The sequence below is a fragment of the Haplochromis burtoni genome, unplaced genomic scaffold, assembly GCF_018398535.1.
Source record: "Haplochromis burtoni strain Fernald_Lab_line unplaced genomic scaffold, NCSU_Asbu1 Contig_779, whole genome shotgun sequence".
In the NCBI taxonomy this organism is placed as follows: Eukaryota; Metazoa; Chordata; class Actinopteri; order Cichliformes; family Cichlidae; genus Haplochromis; species Haplochromis burtoni.
In genome coordinates this window covers 38477-54451 of record NW_024583140.1, presented here as the reverse complement: position 1 = coordinate 54451, position 15975 = coordinate 38477, and the positions used below count along the sequence as shown (strand labels likewise).

General features: G+C 39.4%; 1 protein-coding gene across 3 annotated transcripts in view; it reads left to right on the top strand.

The window, feature by feature from the left end:
• eya2 (EYA transcriptional coactivator and phosphatase 2) overlaps window positions 1-15975 on the top strand; it is a 25157-nt gene that overhangs the window by 1672 nt on the left and 7510 nt on the right. The window contains exons 2-9 of one of the 3 annotated variants that reach the window (XM_005950393.3): window positions 7561-7641; window positions 7845-7885; window positions 8781-8893; window positions 9742-9858; window positions 13250-13326; window positions 13480-13663; window positions 13919-14055; window positions 14180-14263. In XM_005950393.3, the coding sequence (XP_005950455.1) occupies window positions 8791-8893; window positions 9742-9858; window positions 13250-13326; window positions 13480-13663; window positions 13919-14055; window positions 14180-14263 (702 nt within the window). In that variant the 5' untranslated portion in view covers window positions 7561-7641; window positions 7845-7885; window positions 8781-8790. The remainder of the gene's footprint in view (window positions 1-7560; window positions 7642-7844; window positions 7886-8780; window positions 8894-9741; window positions 9859-13249; window positions 13327-13479; window positions 13664-13918; window positions 14056-14179; window positions 14264-15975) is intronic. The other 2 variants (XM_042215634.1, XM_042215635.1) reach the window with 2 other exon arrangements.

The following is a 15975-nucleotide window of genomic DNA, read 5'->3' as shown; positions in this document are numbered from 1 at the left end:
TAAATAAATAAAAATTAGGAAATATTTTTTAAAATGTACATTTAAACTTTAATAAATTAAACAATTACATTTTTGTTTGCAGAGATCTTTTTTTAATATAAGTGGGACATGAAAATATGTTCCTTATATACCAGCACTCTGAATTTTATAAAGCCTAGTTGGCATATCTCTCACCTGCCACTTACTGTCAGTTGTCTCTGTTCCAAAGCAGGAGTCTTACTTTAGATAGTTGGTGTGTGAAATTCAGATCCCCGACCGTCCATACATTAGAATCTCCTGCTACCTCTATTTCAATCTCCATAAATATCCAGGGGTCTGATGGAGGCGACAGGGATGCTGGCTCAAACCACATTCACAACGTTTGTGCTCGAGCATGTTTGATTTAACACTGTGGTGTGTCTTCTAATAACATTAGGCCCCATTTCTGGATTTCTTCTCTATAGCTGACCCGAGCCCCTCACAGTCTTTCTCCCTCTGCCTCTTTCTCTTCTCCCTGTTTCTTCAGACTTCATGGTTCTTATTACTAGCTCTAATAAATTGTGAATAAGCAGGAACCCAAAAAGTCCAGAGTTGTAGAGAATTCCCCATCCTGAACTGAAGGCACCCCCTCTTAAGAAAACACAAATTAATTCCAAACCCCTCTGTAGCCAAACGTTTCTGGAATGATAAATATTTTCATAGGAAGCTCTGCTCTTCCTGACTTTATCGGCACCGATTTTATGATATTTCTTCACAGCTGTGCAGCTCTTGATGTCTTATGGCTTCTGTTTGTCCCTTTCTCCTCAGCCTCTCTCTACTCTCTCTCACTCTCACTGGGAGTCAAGCAGCTTTAATGACATGAATTTAAGGCTACAGCAGTGTTAGAACCAGACTTCACTGTGTCATTGCAAAGCTTTCTAATTTGCTGCACTAAAATGAGTGCGTTTGTATTTGGCGCAGAACCAAATATTTTTTTAGCCGTTTAGTCAGCTTATTTGCTCTTAGACACACAACTTGACATCTTCCCTAATTTCCTTCGGGATTAATAAAGTATTCTGATTCTGATTCTGATTCTCGTTGTGCTTTATTAAGTGTGGCGTACAGACCAAATTTGTCCACATAGTGGCATGTTGTCTTTGTCTAAATTGTCTAATATTGCACTTGGTGTTTGTCAAGGTCACAAGTATTTCCTAGGCAGTAGTTTATCCTGTCTTTTTAACAGTCACAGGGACACAATAGTCAAGTGATACAGCCAGTTTAATCCTGACTTACAAACAAGCACACAAGGTCAAAGTCATAACGGCTGCATTTATGTGACCAGTGTACGTCAGTGTGATTGCTTGTTTTTGCTCTGTCTTTTTATTTTAAATATACTGTTTTGTTTTGTTTTTTTTAAATGTAGTTTATATTCTTTGCTCATAACCCGAGAAGCCTGCAACCAATCAGGTAAAATGTTAAGGAAATAAGGAAAAGTTTAAATGTCCCAAAACAACTCAACAGCAAGTTTTTTGTTGTTGTTTTTTGGGGGGGAGGGGGATTAATGTTTAGATTTTATATTAGATTTTTTTTTTACTAGACTTCTTTATTTATAGTCTCACAACATAAAAGCTGACAGTCGAACATCGTTTAGATAATAATTTTAAATTATTAAAAACTGCACATTACTGTCAATGTGTTTGGTTTAGCAAAAAGTCAGGGCAGAAAGCGTGTTTCTGTTACTTCTTGAACCACTCCAAAGTTATGAGGCCTCCTTCTTAATGCCTCCTGCTGTCCTGCCATTCTCTCCCCCATATTTAATTCCCTTAAGGCCCAGAAAGCTCCCGGCGAGTCCTTGTGGTGATGTGTGTGTGTGTAGGTCTGGGTATGTGTAATAAACTCTGGGCTGTCAGCAGACAACAGCTGTCTTTCTGGCTATCTCCTTATCTCATCTTGAATAGTGAAGCCACACACATTGCAACAAAACCTACTGTGACCATTTTTTTCTTGGGGCGGGGGGTTAATGTGTGAGCACTTTCCAAAAGAGAATTTAATATTTCTTGGTTGTCAGTAGAATATTTTTTTTAGGTGTAGGAATTTTTTTTTTTTTTCAGCATTACTTTTTCCTCATATAATATAATGTTTTGGGGGTTTGCTTGTTTTTTTTGTTTGTTTGTTTGTTTGTTTTTTACAATTTTTCCATCTGTTAGTCTAAGTCACCCATCCATCCACCTATTTTCTTCCACTTATTCAATTCAGGCTCGCAAGGGACTGGAGCCTATCCCAGCTGCCACAGTATGAGGTTGCCAGTCTGTCACTGAGTTTGAACTCATATTTGATAATGTCTTATTTTTTCTGGCATTCTTATCTCCATTTTTGTTTCTTGCTTTCTTCGTCTCTCTCAGACACACACTTGCACAGTAAATTTACCAGTAAAGAAGTAATTGGACCTCGGTCTGTCCGTAGCACCTCTGAGATTCAGCTACTGCTGAGTTCTGTCTGGCCAGCTGTTAGCGGCTAAGGCAGCCACTTGCCATCATGTGCTAGGGAGACGATCGAGGGTAAACCTAATGACTAATAAAGCAGCAAGTCTGAGAGTGTGTGTACTTTAGTGTGTGTCTATGAGTTCATTAGAGAAGGCAGGAGCACTCATGCAGTCAGGCGTGTGTCACTTTTAAATTCATGAGCGCATGCACAGCCGCCCTCCCATCACCAGACCAGATGTTTTTTTACCTGGGAGCCAGACCACCATCTGACTGGGGTCAGCCCAGTTCTCCAACCCACACCCACTCCTCTAGGCTGCTGGGAGGTCTGCCAGCTGTCCCCGTCTCTGACCCCTGTCCCGGGGCACTTGTTTTGGCGTAGGTGGTCCTTCTTGGGTTTGGCAATATTACAGGGGGAAATTTTAAGGGATATTATAAGTGTTGTCTCTTGAACACAGGGAGGGAATCGAGTTTGCAAAGAAACAAATGCAAGCTGAAATGAGCAGAAATGTAGAACGGAGGAAAGAGCGCGTGTTTGAGAAATCGGGATAAAGGTGGCAGTAGTGTCGAATCAAAAAGCTTTGATTACCAAGAGACGGAGTGGGCTGCTGACATTCAAGCAGTGCTGTTGTTGGAGTTAGTCAAGTGAAAAAGACAGAACACCAAGTCTTGAAGGTAAAGTTACAGAGTGTACACAGAGTTGACAACAGGTTCACTGCTGCCAGAGGTTAATTGAAGCCGCTTGCAGAATCACTTCTGTTTCCTTCAAAGGAGTTCCCTGTCTATATCAGTTTTAAATGAACATACTTGAATAGCGTCACCATTCAGTTGTATTCGTTTGTGTCTGTTTTGTTATCTCAAGAAAAAAAGGAGACAGAAAAAAGCTGAGCTAATCAATAGAGTCTTTATTTTAATCATTTGTGTTTGTAAGATAAGATAAAACTTTATGCCTTAAGTGGTTACGGAAGTTAAGGTTTTTTTTGTTGATATTGTAAATATTGTAGATAAGTTGGGGTAAGAAGGGAGTGATTGGGGAGTGACAGGACCATTTCTACTGCAACACGTGGAACTATCTTGCGCACGTGTCTTTGTTTTTTGTAGTGTTAGCAAATATCAAACTTTGTATGGAGTCAACAAAAACATTTCTGTATGGTTTTTCCAAGTGTTACAATTAAACCGTTGCTGATGGAGTGTTTTTTGTGAGTAGCCATTGCTTTAATCATGTAATTATAGCAATAACAGTCAGCGGTAGCAAATCACATATAGAAAATGAGCATAAAAATGGGGTGCTAAAGTAATTTACTAATATTTTAATATCCATGTTTTCTTCCAATGAAACAATAACACTATGTTACAGCTTATCTCTTTTGAAAATTGGAAAAAACATGTAAATGTAAATTATGAGACAAAGCAAGCAATTCAAAGATGTGCATATTTTAGAACATTTAGTGCACATGTTTACTTAGGAAAATAATCAGCGGACATAATTGATAAAGAAAATAAGTGCCAGACCAGGCTCAGTCCCTGGATGGAAAGTTGCAGATTTGCATGAAGTTTGCGCTCTGTTTACTGAAAGATTTTCCAGCATTACTGGACAGAGTTTGCAGGCTCTGAAAGGGCTTTTTATCATCATAATACCAAAAGAAAAAAAACATCATGAAAATGTCAGGAAAAACAACAGTGTTTCCCCACATGTGTACTAAATCATCTTGTGTTCATTTAGATTTGGAACTGTTGGCTTTGTTTTTACTTGTGGATGGATGTAGGTTTTTTTTTATTATTATTAAATATACAAAAAAAGTTCTGAACATAAATATCCATATATTTTCCTGTTTTCTGTAGTCTGTTGAACTCTGAGTTGTGTGCCGAAAATGTTTAAACGGGGCAGTGGTTGGCAGATGGCATCAAGTTCCTCCCCAAAACATTGACATAAATCCAAATAGTGGGACCTTGTTCAATGTCTTTTATCAGCAGCTGAGAGAGAGGTTTGTGTGCAACAGCGAAACAGCCCCCCAAATTCCCCCAGGCACTTATGTGGACTGTACAAATTGAGGGCTCCAGGTGGGGTTCCATATGGCATGACCAGAGACCACCAAATTACCTTTTCGAAGTTATGATTGAAAACCAATAATAAAGGTCAGACCATCCGTGGGTCACCTCAGGCTGTAACCAGACTCTTACTATAAAGTCATATCAAGACTCAGAGAGCCAGACATATGCAAACATATTTACACTGTCAACACCAGGCAGACACTGGTTACCTAAATGTCTGACAAATGTAAATAAGATAGGGAACACACCCTGCATTGGAAATTGCCACCAGCTACAGCATCTGGTGAGGTCACCTAGTTAAAATACCACACTTTACTAGTAGTTTTTTTTTGTTTGTTTGTTTGGTTTTTTTTGTTGAGTTTTGTCCAGATGTGATAACATGTCATAGAAACCAGTTTCTTGAACATGACAACACCTTAATAACCGAACCTAGTTTATTACGTACAGGTATATGTCAGCTTAGTGTGAGTCAAATCTGTGGCTTTACTTAATAAAAGGTAAATCTGCATAAACAGATGTTTTCCTTTTATTTTCCCAAATGACATTCCAACCTAAAGCACAATACACTCCACAAAGGCTAGAATTTGATACCCGTGAAATAAGCCGAGGTCTAGCAGAACTCTGAGACCCAGGTGAAGCTGGTGAGACAGACCTTGTGGCCTCGCGGCCCCCTGTAGCATTGCCGGGTTTGTTTTAGCTTCGGTTTCAGTTCTTGGCCTTCCACATCTCTGTTGAGCGCCGCTCATCTTCCCTCCGGTGTCCTGTAGTTCCCATGGCCTTGGCCGCCCTCATCCCAGGCCTCAACCTGAACCAGGAAGTGCCTTGGCTTTCATACAGTTTTTGTGTTTGTGTGTACATGCATGTGTGTGTCTGTGTGGGTGTATGTATACAGGACTGTTACAACTAAAGTCAAGAGGACTCTGAACAGACGTTGCTTTTTGTTTTACTCCCTGGAAAGTACTAGGAAATGCAAAGCACAACTGAACTTCCCTTATTTTTCTTCTGCACTGCAGTATCAGTGTCATCATACTGAGCTTCACAGTCTGCCTGTGATAAGGGTCAGATTAGGCTGCAAGGACTTAAACAAAGGTTACTGATTACATCTAAACTGCAAAGCCTGATTTTTAGATTTCAAATTGAGATGAAAATAATTCAGATACAATTTTATGCTTTTAAGCTGTGGTTGTAACATATTTACTTGAAAAAAAAAGTTTGTAATAGAAGGAAAAGAAATAACCTGCATTCGCATGTATGTATGTTTAAGGTAAGGTCAATACTATAGACCTACAAATGGATCTAGTAAGTCCTTGTGGCTGAGAGTGCGCTATTTGTAAGTAATGCATTTTGCCTGTGATTTTGTGAAGCCACTAACGGTAAATCTTTAACTTCTGCCACTTCAGTCTTCTTTCTCGGTCATATCTCTGCTGCTCTGAAACCTAGTTTCTCTTATAATTCATCACTGTCATCTGTCTCTGTCAATGTGTTGTCAGTGAGGTTGGAGGTCAGGCAGTTAGCTACAGCTTTGCCAGATTGCAATGGCCTAAGGCAAAAAGGGAGAGGGGGAGACAAATGGAGCATATAATATTAATAAAATGTTCAGGTTATTGCAAATGTAGTCATATATTTACAAAGGAACAAGATTGTGCAGAACAAAGACAGGCAACCATAGCATTTAGTCACGCTTTTCTTCACTGCTCTGACATCTACTTGGCTACTGGGACAATACGCACACATACATCAACATTTTAGCAGAGTTCATTCTTCAGAAATTGTTTTCAGCAACATTTGGGAACATGGCTGCAGGATTTTTTTCCTGTTTGTCCTGATGTCAGGCGATAAGACTTGGCAGGCAGTTTGTGTTTTACTTCTTTACAAAGAAGTAGGATGCACTGTAACTGTACTTCCATAGCAAACTTGTAAAGACATTTCTTAGTGGATCCTCTCAAAACTATTACCACAGAATCAGTATCATTGCACGCTCCAAAATCAAGATTTCCCTTCATTTTGATCTGATATGTGTAACACAGATAGCATTTTGACATTTTCCCAGCATTGTAGTAGGAGTTCTGTTGGGCAGACTGACCTCATTCAACTTCCTCCTTTGACTTATTTATATGTGCAGATTTTGTCTAACCATCAGCCCACTTTACAGAATCCTTTTTTCTTATTTTTATTGCTTTTGTCAATTAGGTAGGACCTATCAATTGTACATCTTCTAATCAACTCTCATATCACATTACACTGATATATCCAATTATCTGTAAATTGACAGGAAAATCAAAAAGGCCATATCGATCTGGTTGTGGTTAATTGAGTGATTTCAGAATGATTTCACTATCCAATAAAGCAATATGTTATCATATTTCTCATATTAATTTGCAGCATTCAATTCAGTTTTATTTATACAGCGACAAATCACAACAACAATCGCCTCAAGGTGCTTTATATTATAAGGTAGACCCTAAAAACACCTTCAATTTACCCAAGAGAAGCAAGTAAATTAAAGAGCTACTGTAGCTCAAGGGGAAAAATATCTTTCAAAATTTTTCCTCTCCTCATGTCATTATTTTGTCATGCCATCGTGTTTACTCATCAGCTCTATTGTCCCACCATGTCAGCCAACAGACAAGAGAAATTCGGTTTAACAGCTTTCTGTTGAAAACCCTATCCACCCCCACTGGTTTGTGAACTATTCCCTATGTAGCAACACACAATTTGCATGGCACAGGTGTCAGGCAGGAGAGTAAGTCTGAAAGGTTAAAGCAAGCTACTTTGCAAAAAAACCACAACCTTAGAAACAGTTGTACCTGGTTTCTGTAACTCCTCATTTGATTTTCAGATCCCTTATTTGACTGTCTGAAGTCACTGTGACAATGGCTTCACATCAATGCTACATTTAGCTTAATCTCTCTCCCTGAGTCTTTGTTTTCTTTAAACCTGTTCACCTTTTGAACTGTTTGCATGAATAAAATATTTTTTTTCTGCTTGTTTTGCTTCAACACGGCTTGAAGCATGTCAGTAACCTGCATGACTATGTCCTGATGGTATGTATTCACTATTGTTTCCACAGGATAGTTGACAACTGAAAGAAACCTGACAAACACTAGTGTGAGAGGATAAAGAGGTTTAAGCTCTCTCTCTACAGGAGCAGGTAAGAGAGCCAAACTACAAAGGCATGCAGTCTGCCTGAGAAATTACTGAGAGGTTTGTTACATAGTGAATAAACATCTTATCATAACTATTTATATGTTTATAACCATTTCTTTGAGTGACATTGTCTTTTTCTTGGTTGATCTCATGTTTTTTTTTTCTAACTTTTTTCTAAATTGTGTCCACTCTTGCTTCATTTCACAGGGCTTCTTATTATCTAATCCAAGGACATTACACATCCTCAGGTATTCTTTTAATGACATTTGCCACTAAAATTAAAAGTGAACTAAGATTAGAACTTTTTGATAAAGCTTGTAGTTAGGACTGGATCAGGTGACTCTGAACTTTCCCATAGTTATGTTGCATAGGAGTATTTCTCCTTCTCTCCTCTTTTCATTCTACTTGTTTATTCACCACTTTGTATATAATCATTAGTTATTATTAAACTCTCTTTGAGCCTGGTTCTGGCTGAAGTTTTGTCCTGATAGAATGGAGTTTTTCCTTCACACTGTTACCAAGTGCTTGCTCATGAAGGATCATCTGATTGTTGTGGTTTTCTCTTTCTATTTTTGTGATGTCTTTACCTTATTATATAAAGCGTGCATATGATCAAATGAACTGTAGACATGGGTTTCAGACTCTTCAAAATACCAGTTCACACAGCTCCGGCTGTGAGCACAGAAGACCAAGCCATCTTATGTTTGCAAGAGGCAGCCAATCAAAAGAAAGCTTGTTTAAAGGGACCTACAGTAAAAGGAAATAGGAGCAAAAAATAGCTTGTTTTAGCCCCGTGGATAAACTGAGGATCTGAACTGTTTAAGACAAATAAGGATTATTTTTATCTATGGGTTAAGCTAAGCTATGCTGGTAAAGTACAAAAATTTAAATTTGCGATTCCGGAAATTGCTATAGCTCACCTTTCCTTTCATTTAACTTTTTTATTTTGATTTGTTTAAGTTTTTAAGCTTTTAATAACAGACGAAGCAAAGAGACCAAAACAAAAAAAAAAGCATATCTTTCAATTTTATCAAAGATTCCTGGCATCCACCCATTCTTCCCCTTTCTAACATGACAAAAACAGAGAAGTCAAACTCGCTAACAAAAGCTTCCTCTTTTCTTTTTTTTTTCTTCCCTTTCCAGGATCATTGTCATGGCAGCATATGGACAGACTCAGTACAGCCCTGCTCTCCAACCTGCAGGACCATACGCATCGTACACGCACCACACACAGGGCTACAGCATGCCATCTTACAGTAAGTACAAACAAACATGGTTTTATGAATATACAAGGCAATGACATTCTAAAACAGTGACTTGAGGTGGACACTAGGGGAACAAACATTTTGTAATATACACAACAAACCAGGGCATTGTGCTACGAAGATAAATTGCCATTTTACTTACACCAATAAGCCACAGCATTAAAACAATATTTTGTGGGTCTTTCTCATTCAAGTCAAAACAGCTGCGATTAGTCAGGGCATATACACTAGCTCTCTGGCTGCGTCTTGTGATGTTTGGGGCTGAGTGGAACAGTTTGTTCTAGGCATCCCGCAGATTGGTTGATTTGACTAGGATTTGGAAGGATCAGGGGCCAAATGATTACTTTTGGGTCTTTGATTCGTCCGTAGAGCTGTTTCTGTGGAGTTTTTGCAGGTCGTGAGGTGCATTGTTCTAGCCTGCTGCCTTTGAAGGGGTGAACATGTGTCGAAGTGGGTGGCATGTAGCAAACTAACATCCAGGAAGGCCAGAACCACAGGCTTACCAGCAGAACACTGCGTTATAACAAGCTGATCACGTCACTTGTCACTTGTTTTAGCATTATGGTTAATCTAGGCTCTGTTCAGGAAAATGGATTTCAAGAGATGGACCAATCTAGACACTCAAATGTCAAACCTTGATAGTCAACCTCATTGTGTTCTGTAGGTTTAATTATCTCAACTGATTACCATGAATTAGACAAAACCATTTTCTGATTTCAACATCGAAACTCTAGTAATAGCGTGTTTGGTATAATTGATAATGAAAATAACTTCCAGCATTGTTGGTTAGTCTTGCCCTGAATGCAACATTAATTTTCTGTTTTTTAATGTTATTTTAGATATTAAAACTGAGGATGGCCTAAGTCACTCACCAGGACAGACAGGACTACTGGGCTACTCCAACTTCAGCAGTACTCCATCAAGTCAAAGTCTCTACAGCTACTCTCATACACATGGTTAGTCTGAAACACTGTATGTACTGAAACTAAGGACACGCTACCGCACACAACAACGCACAGACCTTTTATATGGCATCTCTGATATTGCGTTACTGGATGGAGCATCCATACTCGCCGTCATCCCTAGCTCTTCTCCTCTCTCTGCCACACCTGTTCTCCATTAGCTGCGGTCTGGACTCCTGGCGTCAAAAGTCTCCCCACCCCTCCTCTTTTTCATGGGGTCAGGCCCCCTTTCTCCACTCAGACCAACAACACAGCATGCAAACGCTTGTGTCAGTTTCTCTGGAGAGGGAGTCAAAAAAAACATGTAGATGATAGGAAGAGAAAATGAGAGGATAGAGGAAAAATATGAATTGTAGAGATAACAAAAACTAGGCAGAGGGTCTTGTTGGCAGTCAAATGATTTGATTATGATGTAGAACTCGTGAGTCTGTTCAGCGCTATGCCCGTGCAGGTCTGTGTGTGTTTGTGATTGAGTGTGTGTGTCTGTGCTGTACACATTCCTCAGTCGTCCGGCGCCCAAAGCATGACTTGCTCAGTGCGACTTTATGGCTTTGAAACCAGCGTGAAATTGACCTTGTGTGTGAGAGGGGAGAGGTTAAGGGGCATTTTACGGAGGGTTGAATGGGTTTAATATTGCAGACAGAGCATGAGCATGAATGAAAGAGACAAAGAGAAGATGAAACAATTTCAGGCAATAAACCGATGAGTGGACGTGCTTTTAAAATGCTGTTATTTTGCATTGAATATTTTTCAGAATAACAACCCAGTACTTTCTGAATCTTACTGCCTTTCTTCTTCTTGTGTCTATAAGCTTGGATACCAAATGACTACTCACTAGCAAGGATAATTACCTTGTGTTATTCTCACTTCAACAAAATCAGACACCAGACAGACTTTGTACAAGGTTAAAAGCCATCTAATGTTGGGAACTTGCATTGTCACAAGCATTTCTAAGTTCATGGCTGCAGTTAAAATGAGCACTAAACTGTCATGTTGTGAATAAGCAGAGTTCATTGTTTGTGAATAACTATAGTTTACTCTATTGCCAAAATAGTCACGGTGATAGATCCTTTTCCTTTCAGTTAGTTAACGGACTAACTCAGCGGTCCCCAACCCCCGGGCCTCGGACCGGTACCGGTCCGTGAGTCGTTTGGTACCGGGCCGCGAGAGTTGAGGCTCAGGTGTGAAATGTATGGTTTTCAGGGTTTTTATCGGTTTTCAGCATTATTTTGTTATCGTTTTTATCGTTTACTCGGTTTTCCTGGGTCTTTTCACGTGTGTTATTAATTCTTCTTTTTTTCGGTACCGGTACTAGTTTTATTTTGTTGTATTTATCCGCGACACCTTAAAGGCCGGTCCGTGAAAATATTGTGGGCATAAACCGGTCCGTGGCGCAAAAAAGGTTGGGGACAGCTGGACTAACTGACTGATGACTGAGTAGTTGTTTCCATAGCTTTTTAATTTACCCTAATCTTCCTCTTCGAAGAAGAATCGCTAGTCTTTTACACAGTTAAATTTGTGCTCTGCTTAAAATCCAATGTTATCCAATATGAATGTCATGCTTTATCTTTCTCCACTCACCCACTGACTCCAGATCAATTGCTTGTCAGCTCTTTACAGACAAGTTAAATCTTTTTTTCCATATAACTTTCTTTTAGGAGAATATTCAGATGTGAGGCATTACACAGGAATGTAAATATTCATGTAAACACACTTTTGATGAAGCCTCTCAGAAACTGCAAAGCCTTTAGTGACTGTGCTTTGTTAGATCACCCTTGAACCAACAAACAGTTTTTAACATAGTGTACTTAAAGCTTGAAGGACACTGTTTCCAAACAAAATACAGTTGTTTGAATATTTGTATGCATAAATCATTAACTGAAAACTTCAAACGGTAATAAACTGCCACAACAACCAAATGTTTGTAGGATTTCAGAATGTTTCCATGTCATCCATTATACTGCACACAATACGCAAGCTACACACACACACACACACACACACACACACACACACACACACACACACACACACACCACAAAGAGCCTTCAGAAAAACTTACTGTACACTGTGTGTACAACTCAAACCAAATGGGGGCTATGGGAGCTTTTTGTGTTTACTCCAGAGACGTCCTATATTTTTCCTTTAGTCACTCTAAAGGCTGTTGTGTTATTTGAGACCATTTCATTGTGATTCTTCCACTGAGTCATTATTCTACTGTTTGTCATGCACTGTGTCATGGTGAAGAAGGAGCAATGATCTTATGAAACAATGGAGGGTAAACATAAGGTAATTACATATAGGAAGCTAGGAAGCTAGCAGTGTCTGTTAATTAACTTCCAAACTATCCCATGGAATTACTTATTGCTTAAAACCACCCATTCAATAAACAGTACAGGTGGAAATAAAACAAATAGTAGGCATGTCATTTGATCTGTTTTTCATATGAATGCAGATGGCAATAGACACAATCATCTATAACAAGCTGCATAACAAGAAACGGCTTTTAGTTTCTCTAAAACGGGAACATTAAAAGGTCGAACTGCTTTTAAAAATGTTCTTTCTTTTACTTTACAGTTACTACAACTGTCCTGTAACTCAGCTGGTTTAGCAAAGACTGCAAGATTTGTCAACTGTCATCTTCTTCGGTTCATAACATGCATAACTGTCTGTTTGTAAATTCTGAAAATGTAACTGTTTTACATGAAGTTGTTAGGAAATAGTATTCCCATTTTAAGGAACCACACACAACATACTTTTTTTTCACAGTTAGTAGAAGTTCATTTGATCCTCTTTGGCTAATAGCCAGCATTATTGCATTTTTTTGGGGGGGGGGTTAATTTAATTTGCTTTTTTTTTTAAAGCTACATCAAGATAATGGTTAAACTAAAGGGGTGGAATGAAAACTAGAAATATATCCAGTTCTGTGGGTGAAGGTGATAGAATTACAGGAGAAATAGTTAATCAGACAAACAAACAGTATGCACAGACCTGACAGGAAGATACGAGGTGAGATGGCATTAATGTGGGGCAAAATCGCTCGGAGGGAGACATTCTTGCCTTGGCTTGATTAGATTCAAAGATTCCCAGAGCAGCAGGAGCAGCAGACTTTCCCACCTGTATTGTCATGTCCATAATAAATCACACTCTAACCTTCTACAGCACTTAGCTGTCAAAGAGGAGTCAAAGTTTACTGCTCAGTACTTCCTCTACTCAGATCACAGATCAGATTGGATCTTGCGAAATTATATATGAAGCGGATTCAACAATACTAGATGGAGCAAAGTCAAATATCCCTCCAGTTTGAAATGGTATCTTTTTTTTTTAATCCTTTATGAGTGATTTATACCTTAAAGCTAACCCTTGTCTGTGCATCATTCCTTAGGTAGTGGTATCTCATCTGGAATTTTTCAAGGCACCCATGCAATATCAAGTTCAACCCCTTTCAACCCTGCACAACAAGTGAGTATCTAAGTTCTTACTAGCAACGCGTGAACAAAATGTTTCTTTGTATATAGTTATTTGCAGAAATTAAAGGGGAACTCTAAAAGTCCTGTAATCGGTTATCAACTGATGTTTGACATCACTGACTAATATTCTTGTCTGTGTTGGCAGGAGTTTTCAGCGTATTCAAGCTACAGTCAGAGTCAATACTCGCCGTATTATAACTCGCATCACTACAACAGCCCCTACCTAACCAGTAGCAACATTAGCCCTGCTGCGATCACTGCTCCATTAGCCTATCAGCACCCAGAACACCCAATTATGTTGCCCAATCACAGCCCAGAGTCACATACAGGTAAAAACTGTATTTTGTTTTATTTCTAAGCTTTTTTTAAGAATATATGAGTCATTTAATCACTTTAATTATACTATGTGTCATTTTTTTAAATCATTGTGACATTAAGAAAAAGAATACAAAAACTGAAATATTTAAAATTTTACTTGCCTGATGATTCTGAAAACCATGTGGTTGCCCCTTTGAACATACAAATTGTTGTTTGTGACCAGTTTAAAAAAAAAAAAAAGTAAGAAAAAAATATTTGTCTTTTAGGAGAGTACCACCCACCACCCAGCCCCCCCACACCAGGTAAAGAGGAGGGGGTCCCAACACGAAGGGGTTCAGATGGCAAGTTAAGAGGAAGAAAAAGAGCCAGTGACCCCGCTCCACCTTTGGACTCTGATATTGAGGTAAACCCATGGTCACACATTGTTGGAAATTAGCAGCATTTCTCTCCAATATTTATCTTTCTCTCGCACACACACTCACAAACTGTCATGTGGTTAACATTACATATCTGTTATTTCACTGCAGCGAGTGTTTATCTGGGATCTGGATGAAACCATCATTATTTTCCATTCGCTCCTCACGGGAACTTTCTCCACACGATTTGGCAAGGTATGGCGATATGACCATTCTTGTTGTCATTTACCGTAAGGAGTATGTACTGAAGCTATATTCACACCCAATTCCAGCGATAAGGCTGGTGGACACATGATCCTAACAACAAACGCGTAACCCTGTTTTCTCTCAGCAATCAAGTGCTTATTTAACTTAGTGGTCAACAGTTTGGCTGCCTGAGACAAGTGACCTTTGGGTCTCATCCCTGAGCATTTTCACACGCTGGCTGTTTTTCCTTTCTGCCCTCCTGTTTCTTTTCATAATGCAGCAGGGCTGTTTAGCTACCCCGACAACCTGCCGCGTGATTGACAGCCAGCGGGACCTTTACATAACAGACAGGCAGCTGACGAGGGGCGGACAGTGGTGCATTTCTTGTTTTTGGCCGGGGATCTGTGTTTTGAATTCTCACGGTCCCCCTGTGGGTTGACACAAGGCTGATGGGAGTTTGAGAGCAGCGTTTCTGATGGGCCAGGGATCTGTTGTTTCTTTTTCTTTCTCTTCTGCCACGGTGAGGGGGTGAAGAGAGAAAGAGCAGAAGGGCCAAGAAAAGAGAAGGAGCAAGTTAGACTGTGTGGATGTGTTGAAATGTGACTCATGTGCCAGAAATTCCTGATTCCTCCCACCACCCAAACACCCCACTGTTGGATCTAGGGAAACTCGGGACAGATTCTGACATCAAAACTAAGACAAGCAGTAAAGGAACTGAATGAATGACAGTGGAAAAACAAATGAATAGACTAATATTGAGATGGCTCAGAAGCTAGAAATATTTTGTTGTTGTTGTTCCTACTATGGGAGAAATAATACAATCATTTCTGGAGTTAATTAACTCTGTTTGCATCCTGCTTCTCACCATAAGCCTCTTCCAACTGGATCAATGTAATTTGCTCTTATTATTAACAAATGCTTGGGCATTTATAAAGTAAAGGTAAGTCTGGGCCCACTCTGAGGAAGACTAATGGGTCTGTTGAAAGAAACCTGTTTTCACTAGCTTGGTGAGCCAGAGGTGAATAGATGTCCACATGAGGAGCTGACCCTTACTCCCAAAACCTTGCTTCCATTATCTCATTTATCATGCAGCACCTCACTCTATTCTCCAGAGTGTGAATTCTCTTCCCAAACCCTGTCTTTTATATCACAAACAAAAGTCCCCTGCAAAGGTGCAAATTTGGGAACCAATTTTTCTTGCATGTTCTTTCCTTTTCTACCAGTTTTCATCTTCATTCCTCTGCTTTGGGGTTAAAAGAAAGAGGCTTTTATTTGATTTTCTGTGTAGTAGTAACCACAATCTTCAGAGAAGGGTGATTACAGACAATTATTTCAATTATTGGACAAACAAACCTTTCTCAAGCCTTTAACTCCACCCACTTCACCCTTTCTATTCACCTCTTCCTTAGTCCTCGCCCACTGCATTTTCTCCCAGTCACCTGTGTCCTCCCCGTCGCTCCAATTGAACTTATTTTGGCCTTTGTCCTTAATCACCTTTTTTTAAGCCCTTTTGTGGAGGGAGATATTTTGTAATTGCTGTGATTTACCCTACTTGTGTCATCAAGTCCATTTTACCAACCTGAGTGAGAACACAGCCCTGCTTGTCATTTCAAATGAACTAATTAAATGTTCACCTTTGGCTGACTTTTCCTGGCTTTGCGTGTCTTGGTGCCAAAGAGGAGTTATCAAAACAATGCACCACTCATATGTACACACCTTTT